The sequence below is a fragment of the Ambystoma mexicanum genome, chromosome 6p, assembly GCF_040938575.1.
Source record: "Ambystoma mexicanum isolate Mex_15411 chromosome 6p, UKY_AmexF1_1, whole genome shotgun sequence".
NCBI classification, from domain to species: domain Eukaryota; kingdom Metazoa; phylum Chordata; class Amphibia; order Caudata; family Ambystomatidae; genus Ambystoma; species Ambystoma mexicanum.
This window is the reverse complement of record NC_090935.1, coordinates 140,708,282-140,726,429: the sequence shown is the minus strand read 5'-3', so window position 1 is coordinate 140,726,429 and position 18,148 is coordinate 140,708,282. Positions and strand designations below refer to the sequence as shown.

The 18,148-nt window shown below is 45.9% G+C and overlaps 1 protein-coding gene across 3 annotated transcripts in view; it reads left to right on the top strand.

The window, feature by feature from the left end:
• GALT (galactose-1-phosphate uridylyltransferase) overlaps positions 1-18,148 on the top strand; it is a 784,930-nt gene that overhangs the window by 332,706 nt on the left and 434,076 nt on the right. For all 3 annotated transcript variants that reach the window (XM_069626827.1, XM_069626825.1, XM_069626826.1), the window contains exon 5: positions 11,988-12,117. In XM_069626827.1, coding sequence (XP_069482928.1) covers positions 11,988-12,117 — 130 coding nt within the window. The remainder of the gene's footprint in view (positions 1-11,987; positions 12,118-18,148) is intronic.

Here is an 18,148-nt window from a genome sequence, read left to right as displayed (position 1 = left end):
GCCGAGATGACGGACTGGACTGGCCCACCTAACTTCGTTTGCTTGGCCCGTAGGAATATTCATCTGTAAATGGAGAAAGAGAATTAACCACCTGTGGGGTTGAGCGTAAATCCGTCCCACCCCCGCTGTTCTCCCCACTGATCACCTTTGAATGTCCCCTCTTATAGTCTCAACTGATGGTTTGAAAAGATGAGCTCTCCATCCTGCATTGAGCGCAGGGGCGCGTTGATAACCAGTTGCTTCACTGGCTCGAAGGAATTTGTGATTTCCAGAACAATATTGACTTCGAAAAGTATGCAGTTCGTAAGAGTTCACATGTCTGACTTTCACTATTGTCCGATTCCTTGCAGTTTGCAGCTTGACCCTAGCGAAGAATTCCTCGTGGTAGCTGATGAAGTTCAGGTAAGGATTTGACTTATCCTACACAGTTCAATAAAATAAGGCCAGAATGTAACCTGTGGCTTGCTCCCTTATTCAGGTGTGGAGAGAAAATATGAAGTTCGGGGAATAATGCCTCCGGTGGTAAAATTAGGTAAGTCTATTGTGGTGAAAGGAGTTCCCCTTGTTTGTCCCTTCGTCTCACCTTGTTGTCCTTTTCTTCCCCTTAGGGGCCGCGGTACGGCGAGGATGCAATGGAGACTGCGCCGACCCGTGAAGAGGAATAGTACCCCCGGCGGTAATCAGGTAAGTCTATGGGGGTAGTTACTATTGCCTCTGTTTATTCCCTTGGCTCACCTTTGCTGTTCTTGTGTTCCCCTTAGGTGCCAGAGTGCGGCGGGAACGTGCAGAAGGATGCAGTGAATCGCGAGGATGCTGCGAAGGCCGGTGAGTTCAGCGCGGCGCTGCAGCAGGCGAGGCGGCGCGCGTAAAATGCTTCTTTCTTCCAGCTCGAAGGCGCGGTGGATCTGGAATTCAGGTAAGGATCGAAAGTTTTGCTCTTATTCTAACCTCTTCTCCTTCTGTTCCTCCCTTTTTCTAGGAGCTGCAGACTCGAGGCGGGCGTGGCAGAAGACTGGATGCAGGCTTGCAGACCCGGTGAGCGTTACGCTGCTGGATGCAGAATAACGCAAAGCGTGTGCTGCTCTTCGGGCGTGGTTTAAATAGCCTCCAAAGTAGTCCCAGGTAAGTATTCCTCCCCAGCCCCACCCGAGTAAAAAATAGTCCCTAGGTAAAATAGTCCCTTCCAAGCCTCATTTGGCTTGGAGCTCTGCAGCATGGTCTGCATCGGGTATGCTTGCAGCATGGTCTGCATCAGGTAAGGTCTACTCTGAGCCTGGTGCCTATGGCGCCAGGACTGACTCCCCATATGAGCCTGGCGCCATAGGCGCCAGGACCGCACCCAAACAGTCCCTAGCAGGGGTTTTTGGGCTTGCTCAAAATAACTTGATGCCTGCCTCAGGGGTTGCTGGACCTGGTCTGGTTCCCCGGGGGTAGGCATCATGACATCCTGTTATCAATAAGAAAACTATTAGCAAACTCCTGAGAAGCTGGTCCTCTCCCAACTGATTCAACACACTGAATCTGTTGGTTGTCTCCACGGCCACCAGTCTGGCTTCAGAGCAGCCAGAGGCATGGAAACTAACTGCTCCACTGATCACCCGTGAATACTTGCTCTCAAATTTCTAGTCCAAATCTCCATCCGTTCTTATCCTTCCTCTGCCTTCGACACAGTCAATCATGCCACCCTGAAAAATTCAGTTCCGTGACACCCTAGGCATCATGAGCCTAGCATTTGACTGGTTCACCCCATTCCTCTGCGCCCGACCTTACCAGTTTCCATTGGCCCTTTTTTCTCCCCTATCATACTCCACCTGCGGCGTCCCTCAAGGCTCTATCCTCTTGCCGTATCTCTTCAACATCTACTTTGCCCCTCTGGCCCACCTGATCTCCTCCTTCTCTCCTCACTTCCAGTTTTATGCCGATGACACGAGCTCTCCTTCAAGGCTTCCTTCTACTGCCACCTCATTGTCCTCTCTCATCCCTGACTGTCTGTTGTGAGAAGCCTGAAGGTGCCTCGCCTGCTAGTCTCCGGGGATCTGTCATTCAGCTGACCAGGACACAGCCATCGCTATTGCATCCAGTTCTTGGGGGTGGACCAGTGCGGGGGACTCTCCTGGATGTTGGGTCCTCAGGGAGTGGAAGTGGGACACCGCCGAATGAGGCGCGGTACCCCTTTCTCTATAACACCTTTTGCGCATCCTACCCCATAGGATTTTCAGAAGTTCTGCCCCTCCCCCTTTCCAACACAAACACTTTACTACACCGTAACAGACAACAGACTAACACCCGAGCCGTTTACCTGCCATGTCCTAACACAAGGGTCAGGCAGAGTTAGGCAATTGACAATAATTATGCACACCTGGCAGCCCTTTCCGTTTCCCACAAGGATAAAAGGCGCAACACAAAAGCACACTTTGAGAAAGGCTGAACACACGAGGGAGCAGCTATTCCAGACCAGCAGTTCAAACTGAGGAGAAAGGCAGAGAGTAATCGCCCTTGCCCTTTTCACCTCAGACCTGCGAAGCCTCCGAAAGGGACAACATAAGACCAGAAAGTCTAGCTGGCATGTGGTGTGACAGGTGTCAACGGCACACAGGGCCCTCCCGCGTTGATAGTCAAAGCGGGGAGAAGCGTTTACCACCGTGGTGCCATCCTTGACTCCCGAGACAAGAAGACTCCAAAAGTTCAGAAGAGCCAGTGAGTCGGAGGAGACCAGATAGTGAAACTGAACTGAACTGTGCTGGGCCCAAGGTTGGAGGCGGCAACCTTGTTGAACAAAGAACTTGTGTAATTGAACTTTAAAGAAACCCTAGAAAAAGGTCCAGAAACAGAGTTGTCGGGCATCGCAAGGGTTGCTCATTCGAAGGACTATGACTAAAGCCTTTTTGAGGTTGTGTTGTTTTTGTGAAACTACGAAGACCAGGAAGCCTTGGGAGAGGTTAGTTTAAAGTTTCAAAATGGTCCTATGAGGGTCGAGCAAAACCCCTCGTATACTCGTAAGTCTTTGACACATGAGCGAAAACTGATTGAAACTGGCAAATGTGAACCTGACAGAGGGATGCCTGCAAATTGAGAATTGTGAAATGCTGTAGTGAACCCGATTGAGGGAGGCTAACGTTGCAAGAAGGATCAGTGCCCGGCTGAGGGATCGGTAGCCGCACAAGGTGAAAAGATTGCCAATGGAACTTTTGTTTGTTTATTGCTTTGGTACAGCCGGCCTTCTAAGGCAACAGACTTTTGGTTGAAAAGAGACTTGGCCATGTGCTCAAAGGCCCTACCTTGTCCCTTGCTAAAAATGTGGCAAGGGGGACCCAGCCATGCCATACTGATTTATCATTTGGTGAACACTTCTTTCTTTTCTTGAGAACATTATCTCACACTTTTTTGTAACTTAGTATAGGCCATTATTATTTGACAAAACACCACTAGGATTGCCTTATTATTATCTGATGGTCATAGCTTACTCCCATCTTAGATTTAGATTTAGATTAGGCGTTTCTTGCACCCAATATACAGTTTAATAAACACCCTTGAACTGTGATCACTTGTGTCTGTCTTGACTGTTGCCAACATGAGATCCTTACACTGTCTGCTATGCAGGCATGGTGTAGCGCCAATGATCTCTGCCTTAATGCCAGTAAGACTGAGATCATTCTCATTGGGACCCCTTCTCCCTCCTTCTCTCCTACCCTCTGGCAGACCTCGTTGGGACCCCTCCCCTCCCCCTTTTGTGAGACAAAAAACCTTGGTGTCATCTTTGACCCCTCTCTGTACTTCTCTCCTCACATCGCAGAACTTGCCAAGAAAGCCAACTATCAGCTGCACCTCCCTAGAGGCATTCTCCCTTTCCTCACCTTCCCCCAGAAACTCAATGTCTTCAGAGCTCTGTCCTCTCTAGGCTGGACTACTTCAACAGCCTCTTCCTCAATCTTCATTTATTCTCGCTTTGCCCCCTTCAACTAATCCAGAATAGGACTGCAAGATTTATCCTTGGAATCAAGCCCAGGGACCGTGTTCCACCTCTCCCCCCTGAACACCCCCATTTCACTTGCACTCTCTCCTCTTTACCCTGCACTGCAGAGTGCACCTTGTGAGATAACAATCTACTGAAATATAAGATCTGTCTAATGACATTTTCTAGGCAAAACAGAAATGTGATTACTAAGGTACAAATATCCTATTATTAAGAATGTATTGTGGGGAATGCTGCCCTCCAAAATGAATTGTCAAATGAATAGAGGATTGTTGGAATCCCTCGGTGCTAGCTGATAAAGTACCAACTGACAGTTATTATGCAATAACATTGCAATCATTTTTAATGATCAAATCCGATCAGTTCACAAGGAAATCCTTATTGGAATGGAGACAACAGTACAGGGAGCCAAGACACATACTAAGTTACAAAACTTTTAACCTAGAAAATGAACGACTTATCTAGATACTTTTTTAACATTAGATGAAGAGAAATGTTCTACTCTGGTTAAATCTGACAAATTCTCAGGATACATAGTGGCAATCTATCCAACTAGGTTCTACACAGAATTGGCTACCAAATGCGCTGACTTGAAAGCCCTCAGAGAGATGATTACTATCTTTCAGTATGGAATTTCATGGTTGAGGGATCAGAAGAGAACTAGATGCCAGGAAGTGGAGTTGCAAATGCTTATTAATGTAATCGAAAGCTCCAGAGAACTAGAGGTCAAAGGTGGGCATTCACATAACATGTGCAAATCTTGGACCCTCAGGTCCTAGTTGTGGTCATCGTTTGCTCTCTCTCTCAGTTGGTCTCTCTTTCTGCTAAACCACCTTAGTGGCGGCAAACTGTCACTCTGAGTCTTGGGGTTTTAAGTGCCCATGCACTTCTTGCTTTGCAGAGTCTTTGTTGGCATATTTGTTTCTTATCAAGATGTTGCATTGTTCTTCCTGGAATGGTCCCAAAAATAGGCACCACCACACCTGGAAATTCTGTATTCTTGACTGGGCTTAGGTGAAGCAAATGTTGAAACACGGAATTGGTGCCAGTTGCCTTCCTTCCTGGGTTGGGACTACTCATGGCTCGGCTGTTCACTCCAGGCCTCCAGGTAACGGCCAAGATTTACTGTGTTCTGATTGGCTGTGAGGAGGTCAGTAAGGATTTCCATATGTTAATGAGGCAATGCTGATTGGTAGGCTGGCTGACCCTGCCGGCAGTCCCACTGCCAAAGTCAATCAAGGGTGCTTAAAGCGGATGGCTGCGCTATTACCAGCAGGAAAGGTTATCTGGCCAGGTTAATATCACCCTTAGCACTCGTGGGTGCTCATGGATTCTTTTCGGTGTTGCATCAGGAAATCTCTATGCCCCAGCAAACATGGCCGATTCATGCAATGTGAAAGTAGGTTTGGAAAGGAGCCCATTTTCACTTTTCTTGTTTAAAGCACAGACCTAGCTCGTGAGCAGTGGAGTGCTGCCCGCGGTATGGGTAACCAGTGTTATTTGTTTCTTGAAGTACATGCTTCTGTCAATGGGGAAGCCTAATGAATACGAGAGTTGTGGATTAAAACCTTCTAGGTGCCTGTCATTGAGCCCTTGTTGGACAAGTTGTTGTTTAGCGGGGGGACCAATGAAGACTAATGCTGTCTAGGCTAGGTTAAGTCTGAGGTAGGCGTCGACAGTCTGGTCTGGGTGATGTCTAGATAATTGCATAGACGACTGCTGTCCTGTGGGCTTCTACTCTCATGTACAATTGAGTATCGTCCACGAATTGGTGGCTGGCTTTATCGGGATCTTTGAAAAGTGTAACCAGAGGCTCCATGTAAAGGTTAAAAAGGATCAGTAAGAGGATGGAGTCATGGGGGACTCCTGAGGACACTGGCAATTGGTTATAATGCAACATGCTCATCTGGCGGCTTGGTAGCTGCCAGAGAGGTAGGTGGTAAACCAATGCAGGACAGAGCCAGAACATCCCATCCTTCCAGCAAGGAGGGGGAGGGCATGCTGTGGTCGACTGTGTCAAATGTAGCTGAGGTGGCAAGGAGGACGAAGAGGCACATGTCACCCCTATCCATTTTTTGGAGGGCATCATCCACCACCTGTGTACCCTGACTGATAGTAGTTTAGGAGGTGTAGTTCGATTCTGGCGTGTTGTTGTGGAGTGACTAATTATTGTGAGATCTTGACAATTAATGGGAGGTTAGAAACAGTGCTAGTACTTGATCATGTCGTTTGGGTCTAGGGCCAGTGGTTTCAAATGAGGTCATATGAGACCAGTCTTGAGGGTGTCTGGGAATGATGACCCTTCTTTGAGGGAGGTATTAATGATGCTGATGAGTGCGTTGATCACTGGACCATCAGTTGTTTAATGAGGGAGGCTGCAATGATATTGTCAGAGTGGGAAGTAGGTTTCAGGGAGGCGATTGTTTTTGCGTTGTCTGGGAGAGAGAGAGTCAAGCATTCAGTCCAGAAGTGCAGAGTTTGTGCTGGAGTACAGGGGGGCAAATGCTTTTGAAGGTTCTTTCCATGACCTGCCACATTTTGTCTATTTCTTTCAATAAAAAAGAGGGCTTTGCCCCTGTTAAAGGCTGCTGTAATGGTGGCGGAGTAGTAAGCAGAGTGGCACCATAATCGGAATCCTATAGTTGGCACAGGGAGATTTGAGGTTGATGGAAATGTTTTTGAAACACCATTTCTCTAGAGCGCTAATTGAGCATTTCTTGGAGGCATACATGGGGGGTGTACCAAGGGGAGGATTTTTTGGCCTTAGTCCAGGTGGTTTTAAGGGGGGCATGAGTGTCCAATAGTTTCATAGCTGAGTTGTTGAATAATTCTAGGAGGACCAAGGTATTCCCTGTGGTGGGGAAGTCTGCAAAGTTTGGTTTAAGCACATTGACTGGGAAGGTTTTGCATGAGTGGCGCTGAGTGAGACCGTGTTTACCCTGACCTTTGTGGCCTGAGGTTGAGTAGGTGATCTACGGTGCGATGCCGGCGTGGTCAGAGCAGTCGAGTGTTATAGGGCCTGTATAGGTGATTAGGGGTGAGGATCAAAGGGTTAAGTGTAGGGTGTTGCCTTTGTTGTGTGTGGGGGAGAGCACAATTTGCTTACGGTCCATGTACCCGGGCAGTGCAAAAGGCATGTTTCTAGTGGGGTTGTCACTCTCCGACTTGGGGACATTAAAAACTCAGAGAAAGACATTAGTAGTGTGTGCTAATTTGGCAGAGGAGAGTAAGTTGTAGAACTCGTTAATGAAAGAGTCACTCCTGTGAAGTGGTCTGTAGATGAGGTTATGTAGATGAGTTTAAAGGTGATGTATTCCTTATGAGGTAACGGGAACAGGCAGGCAACTGATTAGAACAAGGTTGTTTTGGGAAAGGGTATGATGGAGCATAGCCGATCGCCCCTGCAGGTGATTGCTGCTCCACCTTCTGCCCTTCTTGGACGGTGGGCGTGTTATGCAGTAGCCTGCTGGTAAGGGGACATCAAAAACATGGAGGGAGAATGAGGGAGGATGGAGGATGGGGTAACCATGTTTCGTTGATGGCGCTAAGGTTGTTGTACGAGATGAGGTCGACTATCTCTGCGGCATGAGCGACTGTTGAGTGTGTGTAGTTCAAAGGTGTTTGACCGGGGCAACAGCGATATTGATGAGGGTTGCCTGGCCGTCTCAGGGCACTCGAACCCTAGCAAGGGTGGGGATAGGCTGTGGAGGGAGGAGACACCTTGTGATGTCTTTTGGCTAGTAGCAGTAACAACTACTTTGTAGGTAAACTGCGGGATAGCAGGTCTGGCCCTTGTCCTGAACCCTTGTCTTAGTTTTCCTTTGCTGAGAATGCTGTCTATAAGGACGCCTAAGGAGGACTGGTTAAATAAGCAACTGAGTGACAGGATCTGCAGCCTCGAGTGACATGCAGCCGCCTCAATGCATTCTACCTAGAGCTGGCCTGGAGTCCATAAGAAGCTACCTGGAAAGTGTGAACACTTGCTGTAGGCTCAGCTACTGAGTGGCAGTGACTTGTCATGGCAGCCGAGGATGTTCGGGTGAAGGATGGCAGGTGATGGAGGGGATAAGTCAAAGCATTTTCTTCAGACTGGCTGGCGAGAGGAGAGCAAAGGGAGAAGCAGCACTGCATTTGTGTTTAGAGAAGCGGTGTGCGAGAGAAAACGGGATTCAGCATGTATTCACCACTACGAGCCTAACACACGTGGTCGGCCGAGCACTTTGAACATGGTGCGAATACAGGGTATATGTTATCCGATGACCTACCAATGGAACATTAGCTTGTTATTTTTGTATTTGTATTTTGTATTTGTTTTATTTGTAACGCGCACCATCCGGCCCGGAGGCATCAGGGCGCAACTTAGACATGGTTACATGACCGAACAGTTACATAAAATCAACAAATTTACAGTACATAGTGATCAGGGCATACAGGCAATATATACATATATACAGACGTAGCTTGTGGCAAGCGTTTGCCGAAGTGGGTCTGGGCATCAAGGCTGGTAAAAGAGCCAGGATTTGGTTTTAGATTTGAAGGCGTTAAAGCTTTCTTCAGCACGGATGGTGAGAGGGAGGGCATTCCAAAGCTTAGAGGCTAGGACGGGGAAGCTAGATCCACCCGCCTTTTGGAGTTTGAACCTGGGAATCGTTAGGCAGTGGGTCTGAGCCGTTCTTTGCGGGCGGGTAGGCGAGTGTCGGGAAAGCCGGCTGCAAAGATATGGTGGGGCTTGGTTAGCTAGGCATTTGTGGGTGAGTCCTAAGACTTTCAGTTAAATTCTCTGTTTGACCGGTAGCCAGTGTAGGTTAGATCTGGATTCCGAGATGTGATGGTTTGGAGGGATGTTTAGGGCTGCTCTAATACCGTTATTTTGGGTAATTTGCAGTATGTTCAAGTTCTCTTGGCTCGTTCCAAGGTAGAGGACGCTCCCATAGTCAATTTTGGCCATGATGAGAGTTCTGGCTAAGGTGACCGTGTTGGGTGTAGTCAGAAATGGCCTGCAGCCTGTAATGAGTTTGCAGGTGTAGGCTGAAGAGGATCTGACTGCGTTTGTTTGTCGGGTTAGTGATAGAGTGGCGTCAAGATAGACGCCAAGAGTTTGGGTGTCCTTCGAAACATGGATGGTGTTGCCATCGATGATAAATAATCGGTAGGATGGCTCAAGTTTACTGAGACATTGCGTGGTGCCCAAGATGAGGAGCTCGGTCTTGTCATCGTTGAGGCATAACTGGTGTTGCGCCATCCAAGCTTGGATGACCAGGTAGACCTCATTCAGGGCCTTGGTGTCCGCCACGTAGTCACCAGTGATAGGAATGAGTACTGGGTGTCGTCCGCATAGTTAGTATAGGAGACACCCAGATGGTCAAGTACATCAAAGAGTGATTTTGTAAATATGTTATAGAGCATTGGCGACACACAAGAACCCTGGGGGACCCACAGTGAATCAGGGAAGGATCTGCAGCTGCAGATTGAGAAAAGACCCGCATAGATCTATTGCACAAGAAGGATTTGATCCAGGCCGTAGCTGATGGTGAGAAGTGGGCGGCTGAGTGAAGATGATTGCATAGGATTTGGTGATTGACCAGATTGAAGGCCGCAGAGAGGTCAAGTAGAAGTAACATGGCAAGTTTGCTGCTGTCCTTTAGCACGTCGATCTGGGTTTTTAAATCTAGTAGAGCTGTCTCAGTTCCGTGTCTGGGACGGAAGCCGGATTGTCTGAGGCCTAGGAGGTTGTTGGCTTCCAAATGCTCTTGGATTTGCAGGTATGCTGCACGGTCCAGGATTTTTAACAGGAACGGGACAGTGGTGATGGGTCGGTAGTTGGTAGGTATGCTGGGGTCGAGGGAGGGTTTTTTAAGCAGGGGGATCACCCAAGCATCCTTGAGGTTGTCAGGGACGGTACCCGTTTTAAAGGATGAGTTGATGAAGGATGTGATGAAAGGGACCAGATAGTGGGCGCATTCCTTAATAATTGAGGCAGGGCAGGGGTCGCTCTGGCAGTTGGATGGTTTGATCCTCAGGATAATGTTTTCTACCTCCGCACTGGTGAGCGGTGAGAAGGTAAATCGATTGCAGTTTGGGACGTCAGGGGAGATGGCCCCTGCGGCTGTTGGAGGGTGATTGTCCAATTTTAGGCTAATTTGTTTGGCTGTAATTTTAGATTGAAGCATGGTGATTTTATTTAGTAATGCTGCCTGGATATTGGAGCACCATTTGCTGTCTTTAATGCATGTATCCGGGTGGGGGGGGTAACGGGGGTTTCAAGCTCTTTTAGGATCTTAAATAGTTCCTTAGAGTTGGAGTCTGCATGCATAATGCGATTATTTAGGGATTCTTTTTTCGCTTCTATAATGGCTGCTATGTAAGCGAGGCCAGAAAGAAGCCGTCTTTATGCACGTCCGATGGGTGACTTTTCCAACGGTTTTCGGTGCTGCGTTTGGATTTACGGAGTGCTCTTAGCTGTGGGGTGAACCAGGAGTTCAAATGTGCACGTGGTTTGGCCTTCCTCAGTTTGATGGGGGCGATAGTATCTATAGCTGTCGGCATGCTACAGTTGTAGATGTCAGCTAAAACAGTTGGGTCATTACAGGCGTCAGTGGCCGCATTAAGTGTAGGGAGTAGTAGAGGGAGGAGTTTCTCTTTGGTTATGTCCTTTTTGTTTCTGGTTGGGAGCGCAGGTGCTATCACTGTCGGGATGCGTGGGGTGGCTTTAATATTAAAGGTGATAATGTGGTGGTCTGACCAAAGGCAAGGGGTAGTGGCTAGGACGTTGATGTTGCAATTAGAACTGGCTAACCAGTCAAGGGTCCTGCCTTTGGAGTGCGTGGGCCCTAGAATGTGCAGGGTGAAGTCGGAATTGGCGAGAGTGTTTTCCAAATCGAGTGCAGCGGGATCATTAGGGTCACCAAGTCCCAAGTTGAGGTTGCCAAGGATGATGATTTGTGAGTTAGTTTTGGCGTTATCAAGGAGGAAGGTGGATATGTCACCAACAAAGGTCAGTGCGGGGCCAGGGGGCCGGTAGATTAAGTGGATGGTGGCTGCTTGGTTGGGTGTTAGTGTGAGTTTGACTGATAGTAGTTCAGCTGACTCAAGTTTGGTATTGGTCATTACTCTTAGGTCCAGAGTGATTTTATGGATAATGGCAAGGCCACCCCCTCTCAAGAGGGAAGCAGAGGTACGGTCGCATCGCAATATGCTGAAGCTGGGTGGTATGGCAAGGGATAGTGACGGACCAGAAGCGGCATGTAGCCAAGTTTCGGTTATGGCAATGAAGTCCTGATTGGACGATGTTAAAAGGTCTGCTATGTCTAAGGCGTGGGCAGGGAGGGATCTAGCGTTGATAAGTTATCCGATGGCATACCAACAATTCTTTTTCATAAGTACCATTATAACCTCCTTCGACAGACTAAACCTATGTTATAGGGCTTCACAGCATTCAATGCATTTTGGGACGCCCTACAAGATAGCAAGGCCATACCCTATTTGGACATGCTTAAATGTATTCAGCTCACCCTCCTTTTGGAGCTATGGTAATGTTCTTCTGTTTGTTGTGCAGGCAAGCGTTCAAACTCTACTTATCTAAGTCTCTCTTCTTTTAGGCCTAACTGTTTGCTACCCTCATACACTACTTAATCCATCCTGCATGGCGTCATCTTCCCAATTTGTTTTCATACCCTTCCCTGATGGCAAACACTTGGGGAAATTATAAAGTTCTCTTTAACAATCTCTTATATTTTGATGCATTTGTTTCCTAATATCACTCTTTGTATTTCTCTTGTTTCTCTGTATGAACCATTATACCATAGGACTAAAATATAAAGGTTTTGTTGAACCAAAAATTTTAAAAACCCTATGCAAATCAAAGTATTTTCCACCAAAACCTATGGTGACTAGCAAGTATTCTTCTTGGTTCCAAATTTCCTTCTAGGAATTTAATGGGCTGTAGTTATAGTTGTAGAACATTATTGTTCAGTAACACTTTTTGTGTTCCGGCCATTGTCTTTTTATTTCCCAGCACAGTGATGTGTTTCCATCCTTGGTCTGATATGACTCTTCCTCTGATGTCACTCCTTGAAATAAGAGTGGTCATCGACAAGTGGGCAGAAATAATGAGGGAACAGGGAGGCACTTACCCATGGGTTCAGGTAAGTGAAATGTCAATTGTTTAATATTTTGATGCCGACCCTAACCCCTGTTGATGTGATTTATGTATACGTTAAACACATTGCTCCTTTCAAGATTTTCTCTGAATATGTGATTAGAGATCATGTACAGAATAAAGAGCTGTACCTTTATGTTCCTTCGCTGTCATTTTAAACTCTGTAATTTTAAATAAAAAATATTTTCTTACTTGATTAAAAAAACTATGGATATGATCCCAATAATAGCTGATTTTACCTCTTCTCTCTTATTTAATCATGCTGTGATTTGCTGCTCTTTTGCACCACCTCCCTTGTTCCTTTCCTCGCCCTATCCATCTTTCCACTGTCTTCTGCTACTTTACATCCCTGCTGCCTATCACATATACTTTGATTCCCTATATAATCCACTCACTATTTCTATTATCTTGATTTGATTCCAGTCTGAGATGGTGCTTCTTCAGTTTTTGCTCTCCTTTTCCACAATTTCTCACTCGTTTCATTTCACTCACCCTTTTTCTTCTACTATGATATTTTGTGTACAATGGATGTTTATTATATTCATGTGTTAAGACCAGAGCCTCCTATTTTGATTAGCTTTTCTTTAATAAATCACAGCAGCAATCGCAATACAAGTTTAAGCTATACATTTCCCTTCATCCTTGAGGAAAGTTTGTTGTCCACTGAAGTCAACAAGTAAACTTCACTGTCAAAATCTTGACCAGTTGTCTCCCTCATAGGTCATATATTGCCCTGAAACACTTTCTCAGTGCAAGATAAGTGACCTTTGTACCAATATTAACTGTGTTCCAGTGGCTAGTACTTTCCAGCACTGTGCAGCGGCCGGTGCGCACATGCTTCCCCTTTTTACTTTTTTCAGGGAAGAGACTGACGTGGGAGAAGGGCCGCTCCTCCCCTCGTGAGCTGGGAATCAGGGCAGTTATTCGGGCGCGTTTGATGTAGGATCCTGTCTTGCAAAGCTTCTAAGGCGTGCTAGCCGCTCTCAAGCCGTGAAAGAGCCCACATAGGCAGAGGTCAGGGGGCTATACTAATGTGCTATGCCTATAGGATTTAGGAACCAGCATATCGGGTGCAGACCAGCACATGCGTCCCTACATGCCACCATTGTCCAAACCTTTTATGACCTTGGAGCTTACACATTTCTCAGGCTAGTAATAATAGATGTACCTAGTATTGTAAACACTGCTCACTACCGTTGTGAAAACAGGCCCTTGTTGTAGGGGAAAGATTAGTTAACTAGTGTAACTGACAATCCTCTATTAGCTCACGGTCCTACTGTTAGCAAAGTATCAGTCTAGGTGTCAGCAACCCACATCGACTATAGCTACAATTTTCCACATATAATTTGATGGCCTTTATTCACAAAGTTAGTGGGCAGTTTGTACAATAAGGCAACTACATACATTCTTTTTTTCACCAATAGGGCCACACTGCAGTTTAGTGGCTAATTTCTATTATAAGGCTTTCCTACTTGGACCTTGAGGTAGAAGTGGGGAGGGCTAACGAGGCCAGGTGCACAGCCTACTATGATGTTGAACGCATTGTAGGGATGTTCCCTTGGTCCACCCCATGATGTGCATGACCCGGATGTCTTACAGGGGCTCGTCACATGGGCGCACCAGTTACCACAAACTCCTTCAAGCAGACCCTGTTTACCCAACAACTTTGTTTAGCGACCCTCACTTCCTGTGAGATACGTTGGGGGAGGGCGGAGAAGCATCTAACACTAAGGGTGCATTACCAGAGATACCCAAGGTGAATGGATTGGGACATCTGCACACAAGAACACTACAATGGGAGAAAGGCATGCTGTGCAATAAGCAACCTACTCCTCGCAAGCCTCTGCAACTGTAAGGGCCTGAGAATTGAGAAACTTGCATTTCATTCTACTTCAGAGTGCTGCCCTATGTGGAGCTGAACTGCAAGGCTCCATGGAAATACTCGCATTTTCCAAATGTGCTCACAGTAGCCAAATGTGGATTCAAGATGTCGGCTGGCCTTAAAGTCATAGGCAGAGTGAAGCAAGCTGCAAAGAACCCATGAACCTGAAGAAGACCACCAATATGAGGGTCATCGTAATTATTGCTCTCAGTTCAATACACTTAGGCAGGGACAGTCCCCAGGGGCATGGCCAAATCCTTCTTTAGGAACAAACGACAGCTAAACGCCTAAACATGTGAGTCAGCATTGGACAAACAAGACAAATGTCGCAAAGCAAATCCCTGGCATGGATGGCTTGTGTAAGTAGCTACTTGTAATGAGGGACATAACAGGTTAGTAGAAAATGGTTTAATTGTATAAAAGCAAACAGTATACCACAATGAACCAAGTAAGCCAAACATTGGCACAAAGGGAAAAGAAAAACACAAGTTTAAAGACAATAAATGGTAGTAAAATGATCGGACAAACGTATCAAGACATTAGAGACATCAAGTATGGAAATGTAGAAGTCATAAACAATTTTCCATCAGTGTTCAATCTGGAGAGCAAGTTGTGCAGTATGGAAGGACAAGATGACAGTCTGTCCACCCCCTATATATGTGGATTGGTCCAACCTTCTTCGGGACAAGAAGAGATTGGCTGCAAGGATTCACTCTGGTTGGTTGTGAGTATTATAATTATTTGCAGTCTTCTGGTTTATCTTAATTCCCAACAGCCTAATGATTAGGGGGAAGTGGTGGTATCCCCAGTCCCTCTGAAGACAGGCGGGGCTGCTAGAAACCTGGTAGAGGCTTAGCCATCCCAGTGCATTGGATTGAACCTGGAGGCGCTAATTCTGGTCACTCATTGTTGCATTTCGTATCCTATGCTTGAGGGAAATGGTGAATGCATTGTACCTCAAGGTGAATATGCTGTTTATGATAGTTATATATGTTATAGCTCATTGTATTGTACAGCCAGATTATATTTTAATAAGTGTACCTGTGTGAGATGTGAACCCTAATAAATAAAGTTTTAAAATAAAGTATTTGCAGTCTTACGTGTTCCATGAGTCCGAGCGTTGATACCCCTATTAATTGAACTGTATGGTTTGCCATCGAAGTGTTTCACAAGTCTGGTGGGTCTCCAGAGTAGTAATGCTGCAAGGGCGTTGAATGAACCCTGGAAGCAATGTATGATCAGTCTTGTATACTTGGGTTTGGTACTATGTCATCATGTCGCGGCCGTGCCTTTTCACACAGTTGTGGTATGGTGTTAGACACATGTCAACTCTGTTCCGGCATTGTGCTGAACGCAGAGCTGGCAGATTTCGGCTGATGTGGGTGTGTGTCTCTGTCTTGATCTGTTTGTGCGATAATTTTACTACCACCTATTGTCTCACACTTGGTATTACTCTTTTCACTTTTTATTCTTTGTGCCAATGTTTGACTTTCTTGGTTCATTGTGATGCACTGTATCCATTTTCTGTTACCTTATTAAGTCCCTCGTTCGAAATGGCTACTTACAGAAGCCGTCCATGCTAGGGATTTCCTTTGTGATGCAACTTCTTAAATAATCCTGGATCTGGGAGAGGGAGTGTGGTTGATTAGAGAAGGAGTCCTAATGCTGGTGAGAGTTGCAGAAAAACAGATAAGCCGAGCGAGGTGAGAGAAGTGGATAGGAGAAGGGAGATGTGGAGTGGAGAATGAAGGGATGCTGGTAAATAGGAACAGCAGAAGGGGGAAGTAGCAAAAGAATTGAGGTATGGCCAGGGGGAAGATGAGTTTATTGGAAAAGGGAAAGTAGTAGGCTGGAGGTAATATCAGGTGAAAGGGGCTAGAGAGCATTGACGAAGAAGCTACCCAGGATGGAGTTGAAGGCAAAGCATGTGGCGAGACGGAGAAGGAGGAAAAGAGGCTTGGAGAAACTGAGGAGTCGATAAGAGTGGAGGAAGGGAAGCGGGCATACTGTCAGTCTGTGTGACTTGAGTGGATAAGTGGTGGACATAAGAGGTACATGGCAAAGCAATGTGGACGTACAGGTAAAGTGAAGTGAAGAGGCCTTGAAGTGAAGAATCCAGGGGTCGCCTTGTGTATGAGACCATTGCAACTCGGCAAGAAGATAGATTAGGACAGGGTGATGGGGACCATAGCATGGAGCCTGGATCAGCGAAGAAGTTTATTATTCTCCAGCTGTCTAACCAGCCTACAGATGGGAGTCGCCCGATCAACCCAGCAAAATCAATCCCGCTGTGAATCCCAGTTAGATAACTACTTGGTGCTCAGTCTGTTGGTATCTAGCTACAACCATTTTAGCCCAGTGTGTGATGCACAGAGGACCCCCAGAAGTAAAGTCAAAGTGGTCTCTCAGGAGCCAAGGATTAAAAGGGGAATTCCGGATACCACAGAAAAGTGCTGTAAAAGAGATATGGTGACACTTGAATCCCAGAGATCTGAGTGCTTGAGAAACGTGTTGGGGAAGGGAGTTTTCTATTTTGAATGCTGGAAACCCAGAGCCGTTTTCCCAGTGGCTACTTTTGAGGTTGTCACTGGATTTCAAGCAAAGACGGGCTCACGTTTTTGTAAATTTGCCTTTCCCTGGCTATGGCAAGGGGGGAAACACAAGGATAAAGAAACAGGGAAGTGATTAACTTGAGTTCCCTTAATAAAGCCTTATTTAATTCATAATACTCTTAATAGTCTCCCTTATCTTTAGACTAGTCGGCCATGTGAAATTAGACTATATAACCTTAAGGCTATTTGCAAATAATATCAGCCTTAGCTCATGGCAAAAATAAATAAACCCTTTGCTCCACTACTCCCAAGTAAGAGCTCACTTAAAACAAAGTCACTTACACAATCGAGGTGCAACATTTGAAATCTGAATCTGAAATCTGAAGCTACTAGCCACACATAAAAATCACTTTTCACCCATTTGGGAACTCAGGGCTGTGATGGCAAGATGATGAAAGTGGCTTGCGCATCAAAACTTGAACACTAATGTATAGGTGCACCTCTACACCCACAACCATGAAAGCTGGTAAAGCCAACAGTTTACAGCTTACCACTGCAATTGTTCTGTATGCCTTCATGTTTATCTAATCAGTAGTAAACCGTGAAGATAGCTTAGCAAGATAATCCACGCATCAATCATGGAGCCAGTCTGCATATCACATGGACGAGCTGACCCAGCTGTTAATTCTCCCGAGGTTGATAATGTTAGCACAAATAAATGATGTATAAACTATAACTAAAGTGCTTAGAAGCAGGATCAATCTGACATGAATCACTATATGATGTGTCTTATTTAAGGTTTACTCTACTTTATGGAACATTCCTGATTTTCAGATTGGCTTAAAAAATGCATGTTGCAAGAAAGATTGTGTGTGAAAAGTAATTGCTTAGCACAGTTTGTGTATATTGATTAAAAAACTGTGAGAATGGGAGGGCTGTATGACTGAATCACTAAATGCCTAATGCACACTGGGTTTTGTTCTCATTTCCTTTTTTATTTACAAAGGTCACCCGAACTATAAAGCTTTTATAAACCTGAACCATATATAGAAGAATGACGGCTCTCTGGGTGGGCTGCTGCCTGTGTTCTGCTAGTGCTGAGAGAATACAGGTTATCAGCATGAGCATCACATGATCTGCCTGACACAGGGAAATACAAATAACATTAAACATGCCACTTCAGTGGTAATCTGCTGCTGTTGGCCCTAGCCTACTTGGCCTAATTGTAATACACCACTGTCTGCCACCTGCACACACCCAATTCATTACTCGGCCCACCCTAATTATTACTCGCCAATTGCGAATGGGGTGTGCAAATCTTGCAGTCTGCAATCTGTACTATCTTCCCTGAATATTTTGTTTATCACTCCTTTTATTCACACTGTGCACTCTTCACTGTGCACTGAATATAAATGAACCATGAGTCGACTGTCTCCAAGCTAACCATACTTGAAGGGCAATCATTTTTACATATCTATTTTGATGCTCAACATTGTGTAATTCGTCTCTCCCCTCCCTTAGGGAGGGGCTGTGTGTGTTATGGCTACAGTGGCCAGGACTAGCGCAGACACAAAGCTCCAACA